At 37.2% G+C, this 26,310-nt stretch overlaps 1 protein-coding gene across 1 annotated transcript; it reads right to left on the minus strand.

The window, feature by feature from the left end:
* Positions 1-1,340: 1,340 nt before the first annotated feature.
* On the minus strand, positions 1,341-20,992 carry skap2 (src kinase associated phosphoprotein 2). Its single transcript, XM_066683290.1, has 13 exons — positions 20,823-20,992; positions 20,221-20,326; positions 20,075-20,100; positions 19,101-19,202; positions 16,033-16,113; positions 15,839-15,922; positions 15,029-15,153; positions 14,838-14,901; positions 14,629-14,745; positions 13,947-14,015; positions 10,942-11,057; positions 3,650-3,752; positions 1,341-2,664 (listed from the first exon to the last, which is right to left on the minus strand). Exons 1-12 carry the CDS (start codon positions 20,860-20,862, stop codon positions 3,660-3,662), a joined length of 1,023 nt encoding a protein of 340 aa, XP_066539387.1. The 5' UTR covers positions 20,863-20,992; the 3' UTR covers positions 1,341-2,664; positions 3,650-3,659.
* Positions 20,993-26,310: the final 5,318 nt, after the last annotated feature.

Genomic DNA, 26,310 nt, shown 5'->3' on the forward strand with positions numbered 1-26,310 from the left:
TGTTGCTGCTTTATTCCACTTCTGTATCTGAAATCAGGAGATCCATAAAGGTTTTTTTTAATGACATCAATTTTTCTCTGTCACTTTGGCAGGGATTCAGAACTACCTGAAAGTCAGATAGCACATATTCCCCAATTTTACTGTCTTAGCACTTGCACTACCCTCCCTATACACAGTAAAACCAATGTTATTATTCCCATATCAGGTAATAACATCCTGAACCCAAGTAATATGGTAGTATTCAGTAACCAAGAAATACACTGCAAATTCAACAGCTTAATGCTCTGTTTCCCTTTTTTTTTTAAAGTTGGAGGAAGCTTTATTGCATCAAACATATCATTGTTTAATACTTAACATATAATCATAACTTAGGTGCAAACTCCTTATGGAACAGGTTTCTAATTCACATATTTAGTCACATACGTGCAATCCAGAGAGAATGAAGACAGTTAGCAGTGCTTTCTGTAACCTGCACTTAAGTGTGACACATTATATATATATATATATATATATAACTATTACTTATTTTTAGTAAAGGAGGCCTCAGTGCAGTGTGTGATACGACTCAGAACTCAGTATCCTATACATTTCTTTAAAACTTGTCGTAAAACAGCACTGTTCACTTTTTTTAGTCCCTTATGTCAAAATGCAGAACACAGTGTGGGGGACAGATGATTCTCCCATTGTCACCCACCCCTTTCTGTCTTTAAGAACTGAGAGAAATGTATAACGCATACTAATGAACCCCCACCTCCCACCAGAGGTGTCTTACAACCTCTCTCCTACCTTGCTCTGTTTGACATTCAGAGGTAAGCTGCTGAGAGCTACAGCTTTTTGGTAGACTTGGTGCATTTTTCCAAAGGTTTTGAGTGTTCTCCAAACTTCACTTCAGCAAGTTTTGACATAGAATTAGGAATGAATAAAGTACTGCACAGCAAAATGGGGTAATGAAGGTGATGTTAATCATTCACAGGCTTTTCACTGTCTTAATTCTTTTTAATGTTGGAGATGTATTTACTTTGGCATTTAAATTAATCGCAGACAGGCGTGCTAAGTGTTTTAGAGCATAGAACGGTTCTAAATCCACCGTCAAATAGCAGCGGTTTTGGGGCCAGATTGGAGGCAACATCACTTTCTTCCTGAACTTCAGGTCCATCAATAAAATGGGACCGTCGTAGAACAAGCGCTTGCAATTGAAGCGATGGATTTTTACACAATCGTTTGTTTTGTTTCTCTCTCTCATATATATATATATATATATTCATATATATATATATATATATATATATATATATACACACACACACAGCCAATATGTTTATATCACTCCTTGCTAAGGATGACCCAACCCCTAATAAAACAGTCCTGTGGTGGTCCACTTCCAGAGAGTAGGTAGAGAAGAGTGGGGGGTGAACTGCGCACCAACAGATGTGCTTTAATCAGTTATTTTAGATTGGCCCAACAGTTAGTGTACGTTTGAGTCTAAAGTGGATAGATATTTTGAAATGTTATGTTAATAGATGATTTTACATTTTATAAGCAAACCTAAATTATAGGGATAAATGTAACAAAGTCAGACATCCACCCAGCTGAATTTATTGTATCAGGAAGTATTTCAAATGACTAAGTCAGTGGAGAGTAATTACTTGTTTTAATGTAGTGGCTGAATTCAGCTGTGGTGGAAGGATAAGGTCTGTTGGTTACATAGTCAGGAGCATCAAGTCTGCATTAGTATACAACTCAGCATTATGTAATCGGTCATTTAAAATGCCTTCAGTATTTATTGCATGCAGCCTGGCTGAATGAGTTAATATGCTAATAGAAACAATTCATTTGGGAGCATTCCGGGAAGGTAACGCTCTGACTGGTGTTGTTAATTAAGTTTTTCACTCCAGTGCTCACACATTCTGTGGATGACAGTGCAGCAGAGCGCATGGACCATGAAGATACAATCCAATACAGCAAGCAATTCTGCCGCACTAGATAATCAATCCAGCAGTTAAATAAGTGCTATTTGATTTGTTTGTATGTTTGAGCATAAAAAGGTCAGATGCTTCCTTCACCATGTTATTTTTTAGAACATATCAAAAATATGAAGCGAAATAGGACATATCTGATAATAATTGATTTCATGTGTCAGAGACAAAGGAGTTGGAATAATCAGGATTCTAAATATATACTCATGTTTTGAAATGCTTAATATCTTTACCAATTTATCAAATTAAAACCTTTATCCTAAATTCAAAACAAAGGACCACAATGAAATTAAAATTTTAGATCTATACTGCCACCTCGTGGCCGAGAAACAAAGCCTCCATTACACAAACATCATTGAGACAACATCACAGCTTGGGCCAAGCAAGCACATCATAAAAAATTTACACATCTCACAAAACTTTATTTCATACACCTTTTAAGACCTCATTTGTCTTGGACTGAGCAACTTAAATATAAAATGCAAAAATAAACACAAATAATATCTATCTTTCTAAATACAGTGGAGGCTAAGTGATTGAACAAAGTAATAGATGCACACGTCTCACATGGATAAACTTTAAACTGGATTTGTGGTGATATATGGTTGATGTATAGATCCAGTCATCAGTAATACTGGCACAAAGAAATGCTGAAAGGTATTTATTCCACATGATGACTCAGATGCCCCTAGAAATAACAACAAAACACAGCATAAGAGAATAACTTAAGACTGAACTGCTCAGTACATTTGCAGTCGCAATTGAATGAGTAAGAGTAGTAGGAAATTTTACATTTTCACAATACATTATATGACATTAGATACCAGTGCTTCTGTAAGTGAAGCCTTGAACCAAAAATACCTGAACTCATTTACACCCATCAGCCATAACATTAATGCCACCTGCCTAGTTCTGTGTAGACATCTAGAACAGCTCTGATCCATTAAGGCATGGATTCTACAAGGCCTTTGAAAGTGTCCTGTGGTATTTGATATCACCATATCTCATAAGTAAAAATCCTTTAAGCCTTAGGATAGGGGCCTCCAGGGAACAGAATATTTTGTTCAGCACGTCCCACAGATTCTCCATCAGATTGAGCCTTGGGGAATTTGGAGGCCATGTCAACACCTAGAACACATTGTCTGTTGTTCCTCAAACCTTTCCTTCAACATTTATGCAGTGTGGTATGACACATTAATGGCAGTGGTCCCTTTTAACATAATAAGAGTTTACTGTTGACATAAAGGGTGTACTTTACGTCTGCAACAATGTTTATGTAGGTGGTATATCTGAAAGTAACATCCAGATGAATGCCTGGACCCAAGGAATCCTAGCTTCCATGCTGGATGCCAATGGCCCTGTCATCTCTTCACAGTTAGTCTTTTCTTGGAATACTTGGGTACTAATCACTGTGGAGTGGGAACAGCCCACAAGACTTGACATTTTTGTAGATTTTAATGATACAGTTGTGTAGCTGTTCCAGTTTTGCTCTTGTCAAAGGGGCTCAGACCCTTACATTTGCCCATTCAATTTGTAGGCTGAATGTTAACCCCTAGAATGTGTTATTCACATCACCACTCAGTGGTTTTAATCTTATGGCTTATCAGTGGATTAGTGTGAGAATGCGCATTTATGTGAAAATATTATGCTGAGCCCTTTGTTCACATACTTACTTCAAGTCATTCAGAGAATGTACAACTCTGTCAAGTAGCTTTTGGGCACTATGCCAATGATGCCTTTCATCTCCCCCACCCACCAGCCGAAGGTATCATACTCCTAAAGAAAAAGGAGTGAAAAAAATAAATAAATAAATAAAAAACCACACACACAGCAAAATCACCATCATTCCTCTTGAGAGAAGGCCCGTTCCAATAGCTTCTTTAAACCAATGCTCCAACTCCAATACTCAGTCATCAGAGCTGTGACACAGATGTGACAGGACACAAGGGTAAATGTTAAAGGTGGTCAGAAAGCAAGCAGCTGTCAATTTTTAGAGTTCATTGATTTGTTCAGCTCAGTTTCTTTCATCTCCTCTCCTGTCATCACTCTGCCCCTTGACTCTGACTTTCAGAATACAGCTGAAGGACACATTCTGTAGATAGGACATTTTAAAATGACACCATTGCAGATTGTGTCTCACTATTCTGAAGCTCAAATTGGAATAAACACATAATAATTATCTGTGAATACTTTGATCTAACCAAAAACTATTATAATGAGTCTTTCCAATTATTAAAATCAGTTATGTCATAGCACTGACTAATTATTTTAATATGAAATCATTTTGATGCTTGTTTTTCATTTTCAACTGTAAAAATGTAATAGCTTTCCCTGTGTAATAATCCTTATAAATATACAAATATAATTTTATTTTTCATATGAATCTTGAAAAAAGTCATAAAACTCTTGAGCTCCATGGTTAATTAAATCTCTTTTAATATTTCTGATAAATTTGGCTAAGCTGCTGACAGCTTTATGTGTCATAAAAAGACTGTCAGTGGTGTTACTCATGAAATATTAAGTGAATTTAAAATTACAACATGAATGTGACTTTGAAAGTACATTGTCAATAAACTCTATTTAAGAAATCTCAGACTGTTTTAATCTTGCTGCCACCAAAATTACGCTCACTTCACTGATTCAATATAACTGAATAATTTTTACACTTCAACACGTCAACATTTGTACTTGTGCAATGTTGGAGAGCCCTAGACGCTTCTAACAGCAAAAGAACAATTTGAAACCACAGGGTTTTGATACTATGTTATTGTTATGACAGCACCAGTATTCTTTGTGTGTGACCTAAGGTTTGGCAAGAGCCTTGCTTTTCCAACAGAGAGCCACTGTTAGATGGATGCTCAGCACTGTATAGTCTCAGTGATAAAGACTCTCACACACTGCATCACTTTTACAAAAAGCAGATTGTGGACTGGCATCATTGGTCATGTGTTTCTGACACAAGATTTGTTGTCTGAGGAAGAGCAGTGAAGCACAAACGACAGACATCAGAAGTGGTCTGGCCAAAAAGAGAAGAGAAGTGAGGTAGCAGTGGATGAATAGTGCAAGTGCATGAGGAAGAACTGAAGAATGTTTGCTTAGACATGAATCAAAGGCTTCATCTTCCAGGAGACGCTTAAAGGGAACTGGTCAGTATCAGCCACATTAAATACGCAGAAAGGGCCAGTAGCCAGGTCAGTATTGACAGTGCAGGACAAAATCTTTCACGCTTTCATTACTACAGTGAAGTGAACCTCTCAATCCTTGGTTTACAACAAGGTTTACAACACCTTAGGGGCAAAAGATCATCAATATGCGAAACAGTTTGGGATAGAACCTTTAAATCATGTCATATATCATTTAAGCCAAATCAAGGCAATATACATAAGTATAAGGGGAAAACTATTTATAGAAGCCTTTATATGATATTTATAAAGACGTCTTTACAAGTATTGTGCATTTTAAAACTAATAGCTACAAGATTAACGTTGTCCAGTGATTCCAGGTAGGCTCCGGACCCACCCTGACCCTGAACTGGATAAGCGAATACAGACAATAAATGAATGAATGAATACGCAGTATTATTACCTTAAAATTACAGCTTCAAAATCATTTTTCATGCTCAACTGACCTGTATTAGGGAGAACAGAGCAGCTGTCTTTGAAACTCCAGGCTCAACACTGCAGAATGTGCACTATGTAATGTCTGAAGGAAGGTAGGAAACCACCTCCCCTCCCTCCCCTTGATTTCAGGACAGTGATATAAAACTCAATTACTTTTCAAATTAGCAAAAATATCAAATATTACCTAGTATTCCTTTAAAGGAGAGCCAAGCAAACTCAAACATATAATGGGAAACATGCTGATAAATGGGGATAAGCAATATCAGAAATACATCACGACAGGCAGCTTTAAATAAATAAATAAATATTTCCTTGTTTAAATGTGATAATATCCTTACATTTGAAGGAAACGTGTCTAGACTGCTGGGCTAACTATGCTAAAATAATTTAATACATTGTACTGTAACCCCTATGAAATACAATTCATCTGACCTGCTAATCTAGGCAGATGTAGTCCATATATCACCATTTTTATATTTTTTAATATTTCTGCATTTAAAATGTTGTATATAAATACACACCTGTATACATGTCTTTATCAGAATACAGATATGGGCTTACAATCCCTATAACTGATGAATTTCTACTTAGGATGAACCTGAAGACAAACCAATGTACATTAATAAGCCAAGAGATATAGTTGACCATGACTTTGGAAGAAAACCTTTAACTAAAAATGTTAGTGCAGTACTTTAATAAGCCTAGGTTAGGCCAATTCAGAAGGGTTAAAACAGGTCTGTTCAATGGTAGCTTGTTCTCTATAGTGCAGATTGACTTTTATAGCCTCTCTTCTCTCAGACTCAGCAGGCTTTGATCTTCACCAACAGATGAGCTACCTGCCCCTAATCCATCCTCTTCTGACTCACGGTCTGAGAAAATCTCAATCTCTCTCTCTCTCTCTCTCTCTCTCTCTCTCTCTCTCTCTCATGGCATGGACCAAGGGATGTGGTTTGCATCATACAGTGCAGAAGTTCAATATGAATTTTTGGGGCCCTCCATTTGACCCACAGGGACTTAAGTGATTCCGGGTGTGCAGTAGGGACAGATGTAAAGATTTTGGTTCCAGCCAGCGAGGCTCTTAGTGCCTCTTCACACAGATCGATCTATAAAACACATGACTGCCTAATGCTGCTGCTGACAGCTCCCACAGACATGAGCTGTAATGGAGGGGCAGACACAGGCCCACAGCCCTCGGCTCTATCTGTCTGCAGAGAGCAGGAACAGGCCATTCTTCTTCCATTAAGATCATAAAAACAGTGGTATGAAAATAACAAGACAGAATAAAAGAGGGGTGTGTTTTTTTTCCCCAATGATATACATCAAGGCTTCATTGATCAGTGAAATTTTCTTAGGCTAATTTTTGTAACCCCAAGCTCAAAACTATTAAACAATCAAAAGCATATATAAATACAATGTAAATTAATAATTGTTTTGAATGCTTTGACATTGTAGAAAAATGTTAAATAGCATTTAGGTGATCTTTAAACTTAAAAAAAAAACTAAAAAACAATGATAATAAAAATCATACACAAATCTAACTAAAACCAATTCATTTAAAAGTTCTTATAATGTGCCCTGATTAGTTCTTCTATGGCTCCAAATATTGATTGTTAATTGTGTATACCAAGTTTGTTTGTTGTCTGAAAATAGCTTTAAACAGCATTACATTTAAGAAGTGAATCATTAATATTTGATTTAATTATAATTGATTCATAACTTGTTTTTCATGCTCGTCTGTGTAGGACCTCACACAGAGCGTCATATAACACAACAGCACAGTTGTCCAGGAAGTGAATGTGGATTGTGGGAAGGTGAAGCTTCCTGTAGCTGTCCTTTGAAACAACCACACCTCATTGACAGCAGCTTCAGCCACTACCTCAGACCGCCCCCAATGATCAAGGCTCTCTGAGTGTGTGTGTCTCAATGTGTCTGGTTGGGTGTGCAGGTGTGTGTGACAAGAGAGACAGCAACAGGAAAAGAGAACAGACCTCACACTCCACAAGCCTAAATACATGCAGCCACACACATACGTGCAATTAATAGCAAACATTATTACATCAATAAGAGCTAACCGTAAAAGTATTGAACCTTTGCTTATGGCCAGAGAATAAACTATGTCCATTTTTTTTTATTCTAATGGGACAAGCATGCATCTGGGGCACAATCAGTGACAATAAGCAAATGCGGAAGACATAAGGTTTTTGATTATTAACAAATATATTGAAAACTAATGTAGAACACATTTACTTGCAGTTCAGTTGCAGTGGCCTGTTAGTGTGGAATAATGATCAATTTGGTAAGTAAGTACAACACTTATTTATTATTAAAATAATAGTTGGGAGTTTTTTCACTATATTTTTTATATTTCATTCTTTTATATGAATTAATTTTTTCTTTTCAAAATTTGGACTGAATATAATTGTATAAGCTATTTAGCATATTATACATTCTTTATAAATTAGACCTTAAATATGTCATTGTAAATTAGTTTTACCCTCAAATAATTAATTAATATAATTAATCAAAAAATAATAAATGCTCTGGACAGCTTATACACCAAAGCTTTGTATATTTCTTTTGTTCATAGCATATGTTATTATACAGAAGACATGTATTACTCTCCTAATACGGTATTTATCTGTACAGAGAAAGACTTACTGTATTGCTTAGGTTGTCATAAAACTCAATTTAACAGGCTTTGGTTTGGGAAGAGGTTTTGTGTGTGTGTGTGTGTGTGTGTGTGTGTGTGTCTCTGTGTGATTTAGGGTCCTGACACCTCCCCCTGGTCTGATGGTCAATACCCTTTCAGAGTGACTGTGGGTCTGACTGGGTAATAGTGGGGAAGGAAGGGGGTCCTGCAGCTGCTGCATGGCCAAGGAGAAGGAGCCTGGCCACTAATAGCCCCACTAGTCTGCTCTCCAGACTGCACTCAATTGGCAGTAAGCCACAGCTGGACACTAAACCCAGACCAGCTTTATGGTCATCCTAGCAGGAGCAGGGGGGGAAGGGGCTTCAGTACAAGAAGCAACAAATTACACCACACACAACCAGTCCACACACCATCAGAAACACAAAACACAAACAAATTGCATGTCACTTTGGAGAGAGTAAAAATATATATGTCTATACTAAGCATATAATAAAACATTAATAATAATCATAATAATAATAATAATAATAAAAATCATCATCATAATAATAATAATCATAATAATAATAATAATAATAATAATGAGTAAACGTCTTAAGCAAATCACCAAGTTTCAGTGTTTCTTCTCTTAAAGGAAACACTATCGATAATTTATCGAGGCTTTTATGAAACAACCAAACAGCCCTGAGTTGTTTTCAATGATTGAAGTGCGTTGTAATTTTCAGCCACCAGGTGGCAGACTTGTTCTTAGAAAGACTAGATTCGCCTGCGTCCCACTCAGTTATCCATTCTTTCATTTTCTGACAGCTTGCTGACTTCAAACAGAATGAGCTGATTCCTTCATGGACAACTATTCTGTATATATCCATCAAGAAATATGGAATTTTTGACACTTCTGAAAATGTCTTCATCTGCACTTCTAGTGATGATACATTACCTTGTTTTACTGAGATGGCTAAGGTACATCCTATGTCTTACCTGCCAAAGAGTTATAAATATGTGAATAAACTGAGGAAAGTCCAGAAGTTTGCATATAGCACAAAATATTGCAGGTTTCATAGTCGCCTAAGGTCTCTTTCTTCATGTGTAAAAAGCATTAGGCCAGAAATAAGTGCACGATGTTAGCAGCAGTGTAATGGATTTTAACTGTTTTAGTCATGGTCCATATAAAACTCAAGGATCAAGAAAGTGAGGATAGTGCACAAACCTCTTTTTTTCTTTTTTTTAAATTATTTAAAAATATTAGGTCCCAGATGGTAGAATTGCAACATTCATAGGAACAGAAAAGCCAGCCTTATGTTATGTTAGCCTGAAGGTTATCTAGCTAATGCTCTTCGCCAGGTTAAATCTCAGCACTGGGCTCAGCACAGCTGGCATGCACGTCACAGCTGACAGGTATGGGAAGTTATACTCCAGCACACCTGGTACAAATCTACAGCTGGATTCAGAGCTTCCTGAGAACACAAACTGGCATTAAAGGCATAAACAGTGAGAGGGAGCGACAGAGCCATGCTAAAGGTCTGCGGACAGCGGCCTTAACCGAACATGGCATTGAGATCCCAGAAGAACACACACACACACACACACACACACACACACGACAGAAGGAGAAGTGGAGGTGGCAGAATGCTACAGGCTGCCAGCCCAACTCACTACAGGCCAAAAGCACTAAAACGGTTTCCGTAGTGACAAGACTAATCCCGTCACTGCAAACTGGGAAAGGTTCATCCAACTCTGATATTCAGGGACTTAAGAGTGTGGCTCTGTGACCCTGAACAAGACACTAATCCTCAGATTAGCAAGCAGACAACACTGAAGGTCATTATGCAACACACATAAAAACACTTGCATCACATCACAGTAATTTCTGAGACATGATTTATACACAGGGAAACAGTCCTCTTTAAGATCAATGTCCATTTACAATGTGCAGTAGTTTAGCATGTAAAAACTAATGACACTCATATTTAATGGGGAGGGAAATTGTTTTACAACAAAAAACAAAAAAACTAAATTAAACCTATTGAAAAAATGGAACCTATCCAGTTCAGGGTCGCGGTGGGTCCGGAGCCCACCCAGAAAACTACAAGAGAAATTAATGCTTTTCATTCATAAAGCATATCAAAATAGTTCAGATGTGTATATGACTCTTCTGAACTATACATACATACATACATACATATACACACATATATCTGCCAAAACCGCTTCTGTAATGCTCTTAGGATTCTCTTTTATCTGACATTTGTTGGGATTTGAGGGATGTTTTTTTCTGTCCCACACTACCAGACTTTACCGTATAAAGCCACAGCTGTAAACAATGTGCAGAATAAGACTGAAGCAGTTTCCCTAGTGTGAAGGCAGGAGGTCATATATCACAAAACTGAAGGATATGTGTGTGTGTGTATATATATATATATATATATATATATATATATATATATATATATATATATATATATATATATATATATATATATATATATATATATATATATATATATATATACACCCACTTGGCTGGAAAAAGTCCAATAATCATGAAAACTTTTCACTTGAATAACAACAGATGTTAATTCAATACTTCCAACCAATCACTATATTTACTGTCATTTACTGAGTATTAATTCTAACTTGAACAAGGTTAAAATTACTTTTAATTTTTTTATTTTTAATTATTTCTATGCTGTCTTACCTTGCTGAGGATGTAGATGGAATCTCCTCTCTTGAAGGACAGCTCATCAGGTTGGTCTCCAGTGCAGTCCCATAAACCTTGGAAGTAGTTCTTATAATCTGTGGTTTTATTTGTTGCTGAGAAATGGAAAAAAAAAATGTACACTTGTTAATGTATATATTTAGTTTTTCGAAAGTTTGTCTTTTTCTTTTTAGTATTTATGACATTAGAACAAAAGAAGTAAATAAAGCCTAATGAAATCTTAAAGCTTTTGCCAAAAAGAAAGAAAAATTACAAACAAATGTAAGTGAATGTGTACTGATATTGAACTGCAGAGTCCCTTGCATCTATTTGTGCAACATTTAAATGACCACTGAACATGCTTTTATCAAAATATCTTGAAATCAATGACTTTCTCTTTCCTGATTATTTTTTTGATTGTGGCTTTGTACTGCACTAATGCTTATTTTGTGGATTTTATGGTTCAGCTTGATTCCTGTATCATGCAATGCCTTAGTCTCAGTGTTATTTGGACCCTAATCTTATTTCCTCTGGGAAAGAAATATTCTCTGAAAAAAAGAACAAAGGACTTTTGTAACTTGCTCTGGACAAGACCATTTGCTAAATGCCATAAACGTTAATGTAAATACAATGACTACACCACATTTCCTCCTCATTTTATAAACATTTTCCAGCAGTGGGCAGCAGAGAGCAAGAACTGTTCTTTGAGGAAGTGACCAAAGAGCAGTATGCTTCCCCAGCCCAGCAGATGTTCAGTAAGCAGTCTTCCAAAGATAGCCTCTTAGGATTTTCACTAGACAGATTTACAGATCCTAAAAAGATAAGTCTAATATATAAACCACAAACATTTTAAAGTTCTATAAAGCGTTGAGCCATGACAATAACAGAAATGTAATAAAAATCCACAGAATATGATAGGCAATAACATGTTCAATTAAAGACAATTATCAAAACCCAAACCACTGGAGAATAAAAGGACTAAGCATGACTGTGCATTTCCTTTCCCATGTCAAATCCTTCCAAAATTCACTCAAGCAAGCTTTCATCGTCATATGTTTTGAGAGTGCTAAGAGAGCCATGTAGACTTTCTAGCATCTGTGCTCAAGTCAGTGTTAACACTTTCATCTGACTGCAATTAGAATATGCTGTTCAGTAATGCCAAAACTTGAAAAGGGACACCAAGCTGTTGGAGTGTGATCCGTATCAAACTGATAAAAAACAGCTCATGCATTTCACAACATTAGTGAGATCCTATCAAGAGTAGTTTATGGCAGTGGCTGTAAGCCCTTTTTTGTTTCAACAACACCATGCTTGTCTCTGTTACATTAGCTGGCCTCTTTTCCTAGGCATCTGTCACAAGATCCTGCCTGAGCCATGGCTCCTGTCAGCAGGACTTCCTGTGCTGTGAGACGAGAGCAGAGGGCCAGGGAGGGCCACAGCGCTCCACTGGCAGCCCCTTCACTTCACTTCCTCTCAGCGCCCACCAAGCCATGCCCAGTGGCTAACACTCGCCAGGGCACATGCTGATTTCAGACGAGGGCACAAAGCCCCAGAAATATACATATAAATCAGACTAAACCACAACCAATAACATGTGGATTATACCTTTATGGGTCTAATATAAACCCAAATGGATCCCACTTTTTTTTAAAATAAAGAGTTTAACGTAGTGTGTAAACACAGATTTATAACATACTATTCACTCTCCAGTCCAAATACATAACTAGGGCTGGGCAATAAAAAAGAAAATTAAGCTTATTGAAACTGACATTTAAAACTTTGAATCAATGTAATCTTGTCTATAGCAATTCATTTAAACTGTGTTTTCTTTCAATTCTGTTCATTTTTTTCCCTTTCTTAATTCTGTTAATATATCCCATCTGTGTGTAGATGTACTGCTCCCTTAAAACCACACATCCACAAATATGGTCATGTGATTTTGCCCAATCCAATCTGCCACATGGAAGCAACATGGAGGAGAACCTAAACACAGGGGTCAACCGAACAACTCAAGCAGCTTGTATTTAAGTAAAACACTGTGTCTATCCTTTGGGCATGTTTTGACTTTAGCGAAAATGACACTAAACTTAAAGAAGTCCAATGAATATACTGACTGTCTGTTTCAACACATGGAGTACAAACACATCACCAAACATGAACAGTGCATGTTCATATAGAGGCCCCCATCAACATGAAAATATATATATCTCAGCTTTAATACTTGAGAATATTTACAGTACAAGCCTTGTCAATGAATTATGAAGGTAAAAAAACAAACACAAAATGAACATAAATCATTATCATGGTATTGATTTCTGGTTCTATATACCAGCAATATACAAAACTCTGATTGAAAAAAAATCAGATTGTGATTTAATGATTTTGCTGTAACATGGAAACCAACATATTTACATATATCCACTTAGTCTGCCTTCAGAAGTTGAACTCACCAATCATGCTTAAGTTATAAGAAGTGTTTCAGCCAACATTGCTTTTTGTATAAATCACAATAATTGCAGCCAACACCCATTTTGAGAGAGAGAGAGTCTTATGAAAGCATAGCTCTGATAACCATGTTTCTGGCCTTTCTGAGAAGCCATATAACCCTCTGTCTGGTTCTAAATAGTCATTAGCCTTATTCCAGCCAATACTTCTACCTCTCTCAAACCATTCATCTAACATTCATTCCAGCTCTTCTTATCTCTCAGTTCACCTCCCTTGCTCTTCTGCAAAACCCCTTCCTTCCCTTCACTACCTCAATCACTCAACATCTGGCTCTTGACCTCTTCTCTCTGTCTGCAACAAACATCTATCTACCTGTTTCCATTATCTCTTTCTAGCTTTTAATAATGGATTAAAAAGCCCAGAAACAAAGGGAAAGCATGCAAAGGCCAGGGCAAATCTCTAATGGCCAGCATACTCAAGAGGACATGGGGATAGCACCACAGTGATGGTCTATAGGGCAGAGAGAGTTTAGAGAAGCATGGCCATCTCAATTTAATTACCTGTCACTGGTGCTGCTACAGGGGGTTTGCTGACTGGCTCTGGCGCTGGTTTTTCAGGCATCTCATCCTCTAAGATAGAAAAGATACAAGCAGATGAGTGAAGAAGGCAAAAGACAGACAGAATTAAATAAAAATAAAGCATGTCATTTTTTTTATTATTTAGGTAATGGAAATATCAGTGCTGCCCTCTCCCCATCACTCAGCGCAATATTAGCAAATGCTGGCTGCAGGGTTAGAGGACATACCACCTAAGGTCAGTCTGCATTCTCCTCTAAGCATGTTAATCTGTCCAGTGGAGTTGTGTTAGTGGGAGTTGGAAAATAAACGATGGATGGCTTCACATGTCTCAGAGGAAGCATGTATTTGTCTCACCCTCTCAGGTTCATGGCATCATGTGCCGAAGGGTGACCTAGCTAATAAGTGGAGCTGGCAATGACAAACTGGGGAGACAATTCCATTAAAAACACATGAAATAAAGCCTTTTTACATTACAAAAATATGGCTTTGGACAGGCAAAATATACTAATGGTATTTATGAAAAAGTGGATTCTTACTGCCATTCTTAAAAGTATTACAGTGTTTAACTAATTTTGTGTAATAGGCTCCTTTTTCCCCCACTCTTAAGTCAAATTGTATAAGAATGAGTCTGTTTCAAATAAATAAAAGAAAAAGAAAAGCAAACCAGGAAGTTCTTCATAGATGTCCTCATCAATTGGTTCAGACATGGCTGCTGCATTGAAAGGTACACAGTCGTCATACATTTCTTGCTCTTCTTCCAAAGGAATGATGCCTTCCATATCTGCACATGATCATAGATGTGTATATGTGTTGGTGCTCAGGGTACTGTGACAACAAACACCTAACAACCAAGTAAATAAGACACAATCTCACCTTTAATCACAAAGCCAATCTGTTCCACCCACTCCTCTGCTTCTTTCTGAGTGGCAGCACAGAACTAGGGAAACCCAGAAAAGTGAGGGGGCAATGGTTAGCTACACAAACATCAGCAACCAGAAACCTGTATTACTGTTATACATGTAGGGTAAAGCTGAGATTAGTAGACTATTGGAGGTAATATCTACCTGGTACACGCGTTTGTCAGGAGCAGATATTTCAAAGCAGCAGTCTTTCTTTGAATCTTTGCGCAAGGTGTTGTTCATTTTTACTGTGTAGCCACTGATATTAAACTCTCCTTTCTGCTGCTTATCTGGTAAGGTAATATTTCATCATCAAAATGTCACATAATTACAACCCTCTCCTTAAGAAATATAGTACTGTGCAAAAGTCAGAGGCTACAGTTTATTTATCAACCTGCCAGTTCACATCCTGAGCATCAGAAAAATGGGAGGACATTTATTTAACAGAAAATTACAAAAACACTTCAACAGCTAAATATGTTATACTCTTTTTTTCATTTTATGTCCAGTACTGGCCTTAAATGCCATTCAGGAAAGCTTGTAAAAGTTAAAACCTGTTTAGCTGTTGGTGTTTAAGATCAATAGTACTGTGTTGTCTTTTGACCAAAACCACAGATTTTTAAGATATGAGCTTGATTTGCATTCCTCTTTTAACAAGTAATGTTTATCAGATGATGACACATTTGGAGGTATACCAGGTTAATATTATGTTTGAAATCCAGTTTTGGAAACAGGTGTTTTTCACTTATTTGTATTTGCCTTTCCCCCTTCTGAAGCCAATCTTTTAACCTAGCTCCTCAAATATATGTCCTATAAAAATAATAACCCATAACTGAAGGCCATTTTGACAGGGCATCAAATACACAAATTAAAATTTTAACAATAGGTTGACAGTCAATTAATATGGAAAAAAATGCATTATGTTCAATATGCAGGTCTGAAAGTCTAATAGGTAATGTCATAAAATGTGCATACCTTTCTCGCTGCCATAATAATAAAACGTGTTGCTGCTTAGTGCACACCATCTCTTTTGCCATTCTGTGCCAAAGAAGCTGTGGTCTGCCAAATTACAGTCACACTTTATAGTCAATACACAGTTTATAGTAAATGAAGATACAATCTGACATATAACAAGTTCATAACCTTAAAATGCTACCGGTGCCTCCCACCTTTTCTGCGTTTTTCTAGGTAGCCACTCTTGAAGACAGCTTGGAGGTCTTGGGCTGCCACAGGAGGGGCTTGCTGAGCTCCTGAAGAAACCCAACAAACAGGCCTTAGAAATGTTTACTCTAGTTACCCTGCTTTGTCAAGTTAATACACTGATTATGGCAAATCTAGTGAAAAGATTATGAAAAACAAATCAACTATCTAAATTGTATTAATCACAAGATAGTTTTTTATTAAAATGTGCTTGTCTTATTTAAGGGGACTTGAAAGGCCTATATTCCCTATCCACCCTGAATCATCAGAATGTACACATCTCATTTTGCATTGCAAAACTGGGCAATCCACCTAACCCAGCTGTTTATTCCACTATTTGCATGGCTGAGTGAATGTGAGGGAGCAGATGACTTATGCATGACCTTCTTTGAGATAAACCCCACATGCCGCCATCATTACGGTTGACAAAGAAGCATGAGATACAGTTTGAAGAGAATGAACTATACAAAAGGGCCTTCTTTGTAAGCATACTCTCAAGCAGTGAAAAAGGCACATACACTAATTAAACATGAAAAACCCAAGCAAGCATCTTTCATTTCATGTATTCAAATTCCACCAGTGATAAACCCATGCACATTGTCTATGTATTCGACGATTGTCCTGATGATCTAGGAACAAGCCTTGAGATAAAATACACAAAATGTTGACTGGCATTTGGAGAGCTGTACAGTGTAAAATTGAAGCTGAGGCATTTTATTAGCAAGCTGAAAGCCACAACCTACATTAGCTGCTTCTACAGTCACATCAATAAATAGCAACAGCAGCACATGAGCTTTCACACAACCATGTGCAAAAAAAAAAAAAAATAAAAAAAATTTCAGTCTGGTTTCCTTAATCAAAATAAATTGTTGTTCATTTTGATTGGAGAGAAACCAACTTAAAGCAAGCAATTTACCTTCCAGTTTGAACTGTAAGCGTGCTTTATCTCATTCCTGAAAAGCAGCACAGGCTTCTGATTGCAACAACAGCTGTGCCATCAGGCAGGATGAGAGCTAAAGGGCCTATAAAACACCCCAGTGCTTCAGAGCAGTAAAACTCACACAACACACAAGCACACAGACAAAACAGTCAGATGTGCACACAAAGACAAACATGCATGCACAAAACAGACATAGACAACACACACTGTAACTATCTGCACACTCCAACACCTACAAGTGGCCCATGTGATAAGAAATGCACATTTTTACAGAGTTAGATTTACTGGTTGTTTCCTTGGTTTAGCCTCATCCAATAGTGCTCTCTGAGCTGTGCCCAATAAAACCAGGCGACTGAAATGACATTGGCTGTGGGCGGCATTGTCTGAGGTTCATGTCATAAAGCATTGGTGTCTGCACAAAAGGAGAGCTCAGTCTCTCCAGTGCTTTCTGGTCATTCCCAAGCCTGTTGCTGGGCTACAGCACCCATTGTTTCGGCTCATGTACTTTTCTACAAATCCCAAAGAGAGAGACTAGGAAGTACATAGTGAAATAAGAAACAAACAACTATTGTACTTGACTGAATGATATACCACAGTGCAGTATTTTTTATGGGTGAGAAAAGTTGTCAAAATCTGGAACTTCTGGAATCTGTGGTTGAACCTTTTTTGAATGCGAAGCACCTCAATGAACTGTCTGGAAAATTATTCACTAACATACTCACTCATGTTTAGGAACTGCTACATAAGGGTTGCTGTTCAATGCTTCACATAAATAACACTATCCCTTTGTCTGAAATGGCTGCCTATTCTCTATCACCTACATTACTTACAATAGAGTGTACTGAATTTAGGAAGTTAGTGAACAATTCTGGACACAAAATAATGCAGATTTTTATTCAATCAATGCAGAAGATTGTGGGTATCCACTACCTGCTGGTGTACATATGTTACATAGGTTGTACATTAACTTTTGCAGTGCAATGTGGGATTGTTTGAGTGAACAGAAGATTGTCCACTATGTTTTCAGGCACTACTACAAAATGGTGGAAACTGTGCACTATATGGTGAATTGGGAACAGTTTTGGACCCAGCATTAGTGTCCTTTTTGTTGGTAATGAAAGCATTTGTGTTCATCCAGTAGTCAGCTTCACAGCCAGACACCAATGTATTCAATGTATGTACTGAAATGTATTCCAGTATGAACTACTCACGATGTAGATAAAAATCAGCAGGATAGGTTTTTAATTTACTTGAAAAGCTATTAGCATAGAATCCTCACATTTTCAGATCAAAGGAGATTAAAAACTACTAAAATTCCTTGCCCATGTGTAAACATAATTTTAAAAAAAAGAAGAAGAAGAGTTTCATATACATTGTTCTTGTGATCTCTCATTAATAACTTACAAAAATATACTAATTCTGCCATCAGTTACACAGAAGTAAAAAAAAATGTCAGGACTGCTTTTCAAAATTATACACAATGCAGGGGATCCCCTCAGAACTGAGGTCATTAAATATATTGATCATAAAGGCAGTATAACACAAACACTGTTTTAAGGAGTGCTTTTGGTAGATAAATCTAGACAAAAATAATAGGAAAACTGTTCAGGATCTGAGCCTTTTAAAATATTTAATTTAACCAAATTACTTTTTGAATACTTCTGACAACTTTTATAATTAATTTATAATTAGTAAATGAGTTTCATGAACATTGATCCAGTTGAAGCGACTAACATCAGTCCTAACATCCCTTGACCTCTCCCTCAAACCCAAACTACACCTACATTTGTGTGCACTCAACAAATGCAGAAATAGCAGACTGACTTATAGATATCCCCTGTAAATCAGTCTAAAAATTCAACTAAATATGTGAAAATTAACTACTGTGACATTCTATAGGTATCTTAGCCTTATTACATGTATTTCACATTTGTTATTTTGATAAAGTAATTCAGAATACATGCATGTTGTTTCTGCCCAACACTGTGCCTGAAGGGCAGAGCAGTGAATGCTACTCATGTTTCAATTATGCTATATGCTACCTGTGGCCAAGGGCATTCTTTGCGCTACAATCTGCATAAAGTTTGTTGCACCCACCATCATAGGCAGTGTCTTCATCCCTGTCCATCCGTTCCGAGAGAAGTGAACCACCATCATTGTTGCTGTCTGCTTCATCAAGCTCATCCCACTCTTCATCTCCTACATAAGAAAGACCTTGTCAGTCCACTGGTGTACAAGCCATGCCATCAGCCCAATGTGGGGGAGATGGTTATCAACAAGCTGGCCAAGTGTCTGTCTTTTTGCAATTACAAAAAGATAGACACTTGGCCTTTTGGAAAATAATGCCATGCCTGAAAAGCACAGTTTTCATTTTCTTAAACTGATATTGGCAATCAACCAAATCATACCTACAAACAGAAGAGACAACATTTTGCATAGATTTTGGATAAGCAAATAAAAGGTTTGTGTAAATAGTGCACCTGTTACACCAGCCTATCCGTGCTCTGACCACCTAAAGGAATATTTCAGGTAGCTATGATAATCTGTTTAGGGAAATATGTGCAAATGCAAAAATGGTACAATGCATGGGGAAATATGTGCAAATAACACAATGCTTGTGGAAATGTATTCAACGTCATCCACCAGTAGTCCATGAAAATACACGTTGTTTTTATATAGCTCTTAAAGCAATATAAAATGTAACTTTGACCAAGTGAGGGTAAAAGTGCAGGAGTTTTGCAGTTTCGGTTGTTACCAGTAAAAGCAAATATTAGCTTCCTCTATCAAGCGTACACCGATATAGCACAAAAGTGATCTCATCTCATTGTAACACAGCTGGTACTAAAAGCCTCACCTCTCATAATAGTTGTATTCAGTCATGTGTATGTCTTTGAATGGAGAAACAGTTTACTTACAGTTCACATGTAATCTGTATAATGATTAACGTATTAAAAACTCTTTCCCGAGTGTAGAGTGGCTTATAGGAGGCAGTTTTATACTTCCCCATTTCTACAAATGGCTCCCAACACCAGGACTATGTATCAATAAATAAACACAAGAAAATTACTTACTTTTATCCTTAAAATCTTGCGGGTAACTAAAAGAAGAAAGACATTTAAAAGTTAAATCAACTTAATAGCAGCATGGCAAAAATCTTTATCAGCAGGTCTGATAAAGGGTTTCCAGGTCTGATAAAGGTTTCAGGGTTTTCCCATACCTGGCTTTGACATCCTTTATCCTCTTGATAAAAGCATCCTTTTTCTCTTTCGCCTTCTTAGTTAAATTCTCACTTTTCAGGACTTCCGCCAGAAAGGTTTCCAAATCTGAAAACATAACAAAAAGGTTATGCTTCAATAGTCTTTTTTACTTCGGGTTTTTGAAAACTTATAAAGCCTCATGCTCCTAAATAATTACAAAATGGGACCATTAGAATAAGAGGCTTACAAAGCTGATGCTAGACTTATCTCTGTTATTTTAATCTGAACATCAAAGATAATGCAATATAGCAATATTTTTTTTAACAGTGGTCCTCTTGGAACAATGCAAAAGTTTACTAAGAAGCTGAAACACAACTCAACGTGAACCGTTTGCTAAACTCAGTTCTTCTAGTTTCATTAACTTGCTCTGGTTATTAACAGTCATAAACTCAGCGTCCAGCACTTGTTCTCAACTTCCTCTTTTCCTCTTTTTTTAGCCGAAAGAGAAGCGCATCGTTTCGGCGCTGTATCTACTGCTACATTCAGTCTATGGTCATTCTGGAAGCTGCTATATTCCCTGTATTTCCTGTTGTTTCGCAGCGCCCTGAGCTAAAACCGCTACCTGACAGGAGCGTGGTTAATTCCTCGGGGACGGACCTCATCTCGCCGCTGTTCTCCGGACAATAGCCTTCAAAACACGGAAGCTTCGAGTGGCCTGACTGCCTGAGGGACACGGAAGTAACTAAACTCCAAGTTCACAGAAAAAAAAATGCGCTTCAAACACAAAAAAAAACACGAGTTACTTCATTCTCTCATTTCCCTGTTTGGGCAATAGTGCAGTGGGTGCTAGAATTCAAGTTTCAGGTCTCTTTACATAATTCCTCTCTCTATACTCTGATAAATGAATGCCTCCATAAACAAGTACGAGATCTATAGTTTATTTTCCGTTGCCCGTGATTGTGGTTTTGCAGAAATCTGACACGAGTAAAGAGTCTAAACAGTTTTTTGTTTGTTTTAATTTTCCAAGTTGCCACATAAATTAATTAAAAATGCAATTTTTTCACTAAAATGTAACTTTCTATATCCGTATTTCGAGAAAATATGGTTATTTTGGGATATTAAAAGTCAATATATTGAGCTAATATCTAATTACTTTGAGATACCAATTTAATATATTCTCAATTGAAATTGACTTAAATTCACTTAGAATCTCAAAATAATGAGTTTCTCAATATATTGACAAAATAGCTCAGATAGTATCTTGAAATTTTGAGACAGCAACTTACATAGTAATGAAAAAAGATACCTTTTTATTCATGTGGCAGAAGTCTTCCATAAAGAAATCGCTTCTAAGTAGTGAATTCAACTATGCTTCAAATATTGTGGGCCCTAAATGACATTTGTGGCCCTACATATTCCGACTCATATAACAAAAATACAAGCCCAATTCCAATGAAGTTGGGACGTTGTGTAAAACAAATAAAAAATGAATATAATGATTTGCAAATAATTTTCAACCTATATTCAATTCAACTCATTTTGAATTTGAGGCCTGCAACATGTTCCAAAAGAGTTGGGACAGGGGCAACAAAAGACTGGGAAAGTTGAGGAATGCTCAAAAAAAAACACCTGTTTGGAACATTCCACGGGTGAATTGGAAATAGGTGAGAGTCATGATTGGGTATAAAGGGAGCATCCCCAAAAGAGCTTAGTCATTCACAAGCAAGGATGGGGCGAGGTTCATCACTTTGTGAGCAAAAAGTACAACAGTTTAAGAACATACAAATGCAAGGAATTTAGGGATTTCATCATCTACAGTCCATAATATCATCAAAAGATTCAGAGAATCTGTAGAAATCTCTGCAAGTAAGCAGCAAGGCTGAAAACCAACACTGAATGCCCGTGACCTTCGATCCCTCAGGCGGCACTGCATTAAAAACCAACATAATTCTGTAATGGATATTACCACATGGGCCCAGGAACACTTCAGAAAACCATTGGCAGTGAACACAGTTTGCCGCTCCATCTACAAGTGCAACAAGTTAAAACTCTACCATGCAAAGCGAAAGCCATATATCAACAACACCCAGATACCCCACCAGCTTCTCTGGGCCCAAGCTCATCTGAGATGGACTGATGCAAAGTGGAAAAGTGTCCTATGGTCTGACGAGTTCACATGTCAAATTGTTTTTGGAAATCATGGATGTTGTGTCCTCCGGGCCAAAGAGGAATAGGACTGTCTGGATTGTTATCAGCGCAAAGTTCAAAAGCCAGCCTCTCTGATGGTATGGGTGTGTGTTAGTGTCCATAGTTTGGGTAACTTGCACATCTGTGAAGGCACCACTAATGCTGAAAGGTACATGCAGGTTTTGGAGCAACATATGCTGCCATCCAAGCAATGTCTTTTTCAGGGACGTCCCTGATTATTTCTGCAAGACAATGCTAAGTCACATTCTGCATGTGTTACAAAAGCATGGCTTCATAGTAAAAGAGTGCGGGTACTAGTCCAGACCTGTCTCCCATTGAAAATATGTGATGCATTATGAAGCGCAAAATAGGACAATGGAGACCCCAGACTGTTGAGCAACTGAAGTTGTACATCAAGCAAAAATGGGAAAGTATTCCACCTACAAAATTAGCCCTCAGTTCCCAAACACTTATTGAGTGTTGTTAAAAGGAAAGGTGATGTAACACAGTGGTAAACATGCCCCTGTCCCACCTCTTTTGGAATGTGTTGCAGGCCTCAAATTCAAAATGAGTGAATATTTGCAAAAAAATACATTTATCCATTTGAACATTAAATATCTTGTCTTTGCAGTGTATACAATTGAATATAGGTTAAAGTATTTGCAGATCATCGTATTCTGTTTTTATATATGTTTTACACAATGTCCCAACTTCATTGGAATTGGGGTTGTATATATTTAGAAATGTCCTTAACACAACTTTCCAAAACTAAGATGTAAGATGTTATTCTATTTGCAGGTCCACAAACCATTTGATGGATGTCTTTACTTACAAATTCATTATTTATTAAATATGCTCTTTTGTCTCATGTTACAAATTTGCTGGGCCTAATTTAGTGTTTGTGTGGCCCTCATGTGCCAAGCAAAAGTCGCCCGTTCAAGTGCTATCATTCCATGTGCGAAGCAGCCCATGAAAATAAGGGATGTAGGCAAGATCAGGACTACAATAATTTTGCAATCTTGGTTGTCTGATCTTAGTCATATTTAAAAATATTTATAAATATTTAATATTTATAAAAATATAAGTTAAAATTAATTTAGACCAGGAAATAAATTTAAGTGATTATAAATTAAACAAAATACACACTTAGCTACACATCATTTTGCAGAATTCTGCAGTCAAACTTCCAGTCAAAACATCTGTTCAGTAAAAGTTATGAAATGACTTCACACCATCCAAATACCTTTTGTGATCCAGAACTTTTGTGATCACATAACACCATTACCTAACCTCACTGATGTTCTTATGGCTGAATACAACCAAATGTTCCATGTAGTGTAATGTCTTCCTAGCTCTAATTGAGGTTTCATTCAAACTCCCTAATAATACATTTGGATTTAAAATAAAAGTTGGATGCAGATGTATAAAACATTCAACACAGTGTGTATATTATGTGACAGCATGTTGAGGAGCTGATCCAGGAAGCTGAAGGCCTGCAGTTTATTGAGTGGTCCCGTGGAGAGAGGCAAGTGAAAACTAAGTGTTGTAGGGCTTCTACTACAAAACACACACACAGTTTGGTCTCACACAGTAAAGGAGCATTATATTTACCTTTATTAATTTTGTGTTGAATTAACTTAATCTTAACCATAACTACTACTTGCCTAACCTTAACCTTTCTCGAACCATGATACATGTATTCACCTTAAAATATAATAATTTATCTTAGAAAATTGTATGAATGATTTACAAACGACACAGGGCCCCACATTGTGAGTGTGTACATTTCGTCCCCAAAAGGTCAGTAATACCTGTTATTTACGCACACACACACACACACACACATCCGTCTGGCTCCATCTGGCTCTAACTCTGCCCCACTCTCTCCATTCCTGCACTTTTTCAGAGAGATTACTGCAGTGTACAGAACCCTTACGACCTGCCAGGAGACCTGCACTCTGTCACGACCAATGCCAATCCCTCTCTCTCTCTGTCTGAAAGAGCAGGAATGGAATTATGGAATTGCTATCTTATTTTTTCATGATCAGATATATTTAATAAAAAACAGCATCACAAAACATCATATTTCATTAAATCACTGATAAGTGATGACAGCAGAGAGAAGGGGTTTGTATATATATTTGCAATGCCAGCAAAACATTTGAGAAAAATGACTAAGTATATTCTTGCTAAGAAAAATTTATAGTCTGTACTTGAGATAAATAAGGCTTTGAATTTAAAACCACAATAGAAAAGCAGAATTAATGCACTGCTGAAATTGTTCATGCGCCATTTGCACTGAGAGTTGGCACTCCCTCTGCAGCAGAACTCTTCAGCATGGTTTGAACCAGGATTGACCTGGCCCCGCTCCATCCGGCAAACAGGGGGAGAGGAGAGGTGGACTGACCTCTGACCTTTAGAAGAAGAAGGCAGCACACTCATATCTCATCCCCTCTGAGACAGTTGTATTTGATCTGGACTCACCTCAGTTCATGCCACTTAGCTTCTGGCACCAACCTTCAGCAGAGGAATGTGTGTATACGTGTCCATGTTAAACCATATCGTTTTCCAGGATTTTCATTGTAAGTAACGCAATTATGATTGACAATGGAGCAAAATCTTGTCCAAATGTCCGTATTTGTTGTTTTTCATTTTCTAATATAGTATGACATTTCCAGCTGTTGTGCTTCGTGTAATATTTATATTAAATTGATGAATAGAAATGCTTCAGTACTAAGATCATTTTGTTGAGTTTCTATTCTATTGAGTTTGGAAATAGTGTTGTGTCAGTACAGTTCTGAATCACTTTCCTGAATGCAATGATAGGTTAATGTAAATGGCTAAATGCACAGGTGGCTCCACTGTTTCCACAGTGAACCAGTGTAGTTAATTATTTGCTTCCGCCTGTCCTTGTAAATGGTGTTTATTACAATAAATATATCTAGTAGATTTCTAACTAATTTCACATTAAGCAAGTAGTTTCTTCATTAAAAGCACTCACACTGAGTCCCACACTGCAACATTAGCCAAGGACCTTGTCCAGTAGTTAGTTCCAACAGCAAAAATAGCAATCAGCCTACCACACACAAGTTCACCATCACAATGCCTAGCTTCAGGTGAGAGTGGTGCCATTGTACACTGTACTCTGCAGCAGTGGAAATATGTTCTCTGGTGTGATAAATCATCTGGAATATGGGTTTGGTGGATGTCAGGGGGAGAATGCTGCCTACCCAAAGCATTGTACTAAATATACATTTCATGGAGAGCTGCAATAATGGATTCCCATTCCCATGCCCACTAATCTCACATTATGCCATACCACAAAAAAAAATTGGATTCTCATGGAGCCACATTTAAATGTAATGTTTAGGTGGCCACATACTCCCCACTATGAACTTTGTTTAATTATCAGTGATAGTAAAAGAAGAAGCCCCTTGAAAAGGTTTAAGAATCTTCATCTTACCCCTGGAGGCAGCGGGGCATCTTTTGGGGTGGTTTAGGCACCAGAGAGTATATTGAAAATCATTATTAATAAATGCTTTACTTAAAAGTCCATTGAGAGTAGGTATTTGTACCTTCAGGTGTCTGACATTTAATCTTATTTCTTTAGTGCAGTATGAATAGATTTGTGGTATGTTTACCACAAAGATATAACTATGACTACTCAATCACTCTTGTTTATTTGCATAATTCATAAAATGACATCATTGCAAGGGATGAAAAGGGTCTTTAATACATCTGAAATGGCATAAAAACATAATTTTACATGAGATTTAAAATATATCAAGTCAAGATAACAATTGAATGAGGTGCATGAGTTCAATACCATGAGCTTCAGTATTTCACACACAGCTCAAACTAGTAGCACAAAATCTGAGCAGCCTCCAAAGCCTGGAAGCAACATGCAGGATGATCTGAACTTA

The sequence above is a fragment of the Hoplias malabaricus genome, chromosome 10, assembly GCF_029633855.1.
Source record: "Hoplias malabaricus isolate fHopMal1 chromosome 10, fHopMal1.hap1, whole genome shotgun sequence".
NCBI classification, from domain to species: domain Eukaryota; kingdom Metazoa; phylum Chordata; class Actinopteri; order Characiformes; family Erythrinidae; genus Hoplias; species Hoplias malabaricus.

Bases quoted from the DNA above. Each gene is read 5' to 3' on its own strand.
- skap2 (XM_066683290.1), bottom strand. From the start codon at position 20,862: ATGAGGTCCGTCCCCGAGGAATTAACCACGCTCCTGTCAG. The intron at 16,114-19,100 runs GTGGGTGCAACA...GGGTTTCTTCAG, and splicing joins TGAAGACACTGCCTATGATG to GAGCTCAGCAAGCCCCTCCT. The intron at 14,746-14,837 runs GTGAGATTGTGT...GATCATGTGCAG, and splicing joins GATTGGCTTTGTGATTAAAG to ATATGGAAGGCATCATTCCT.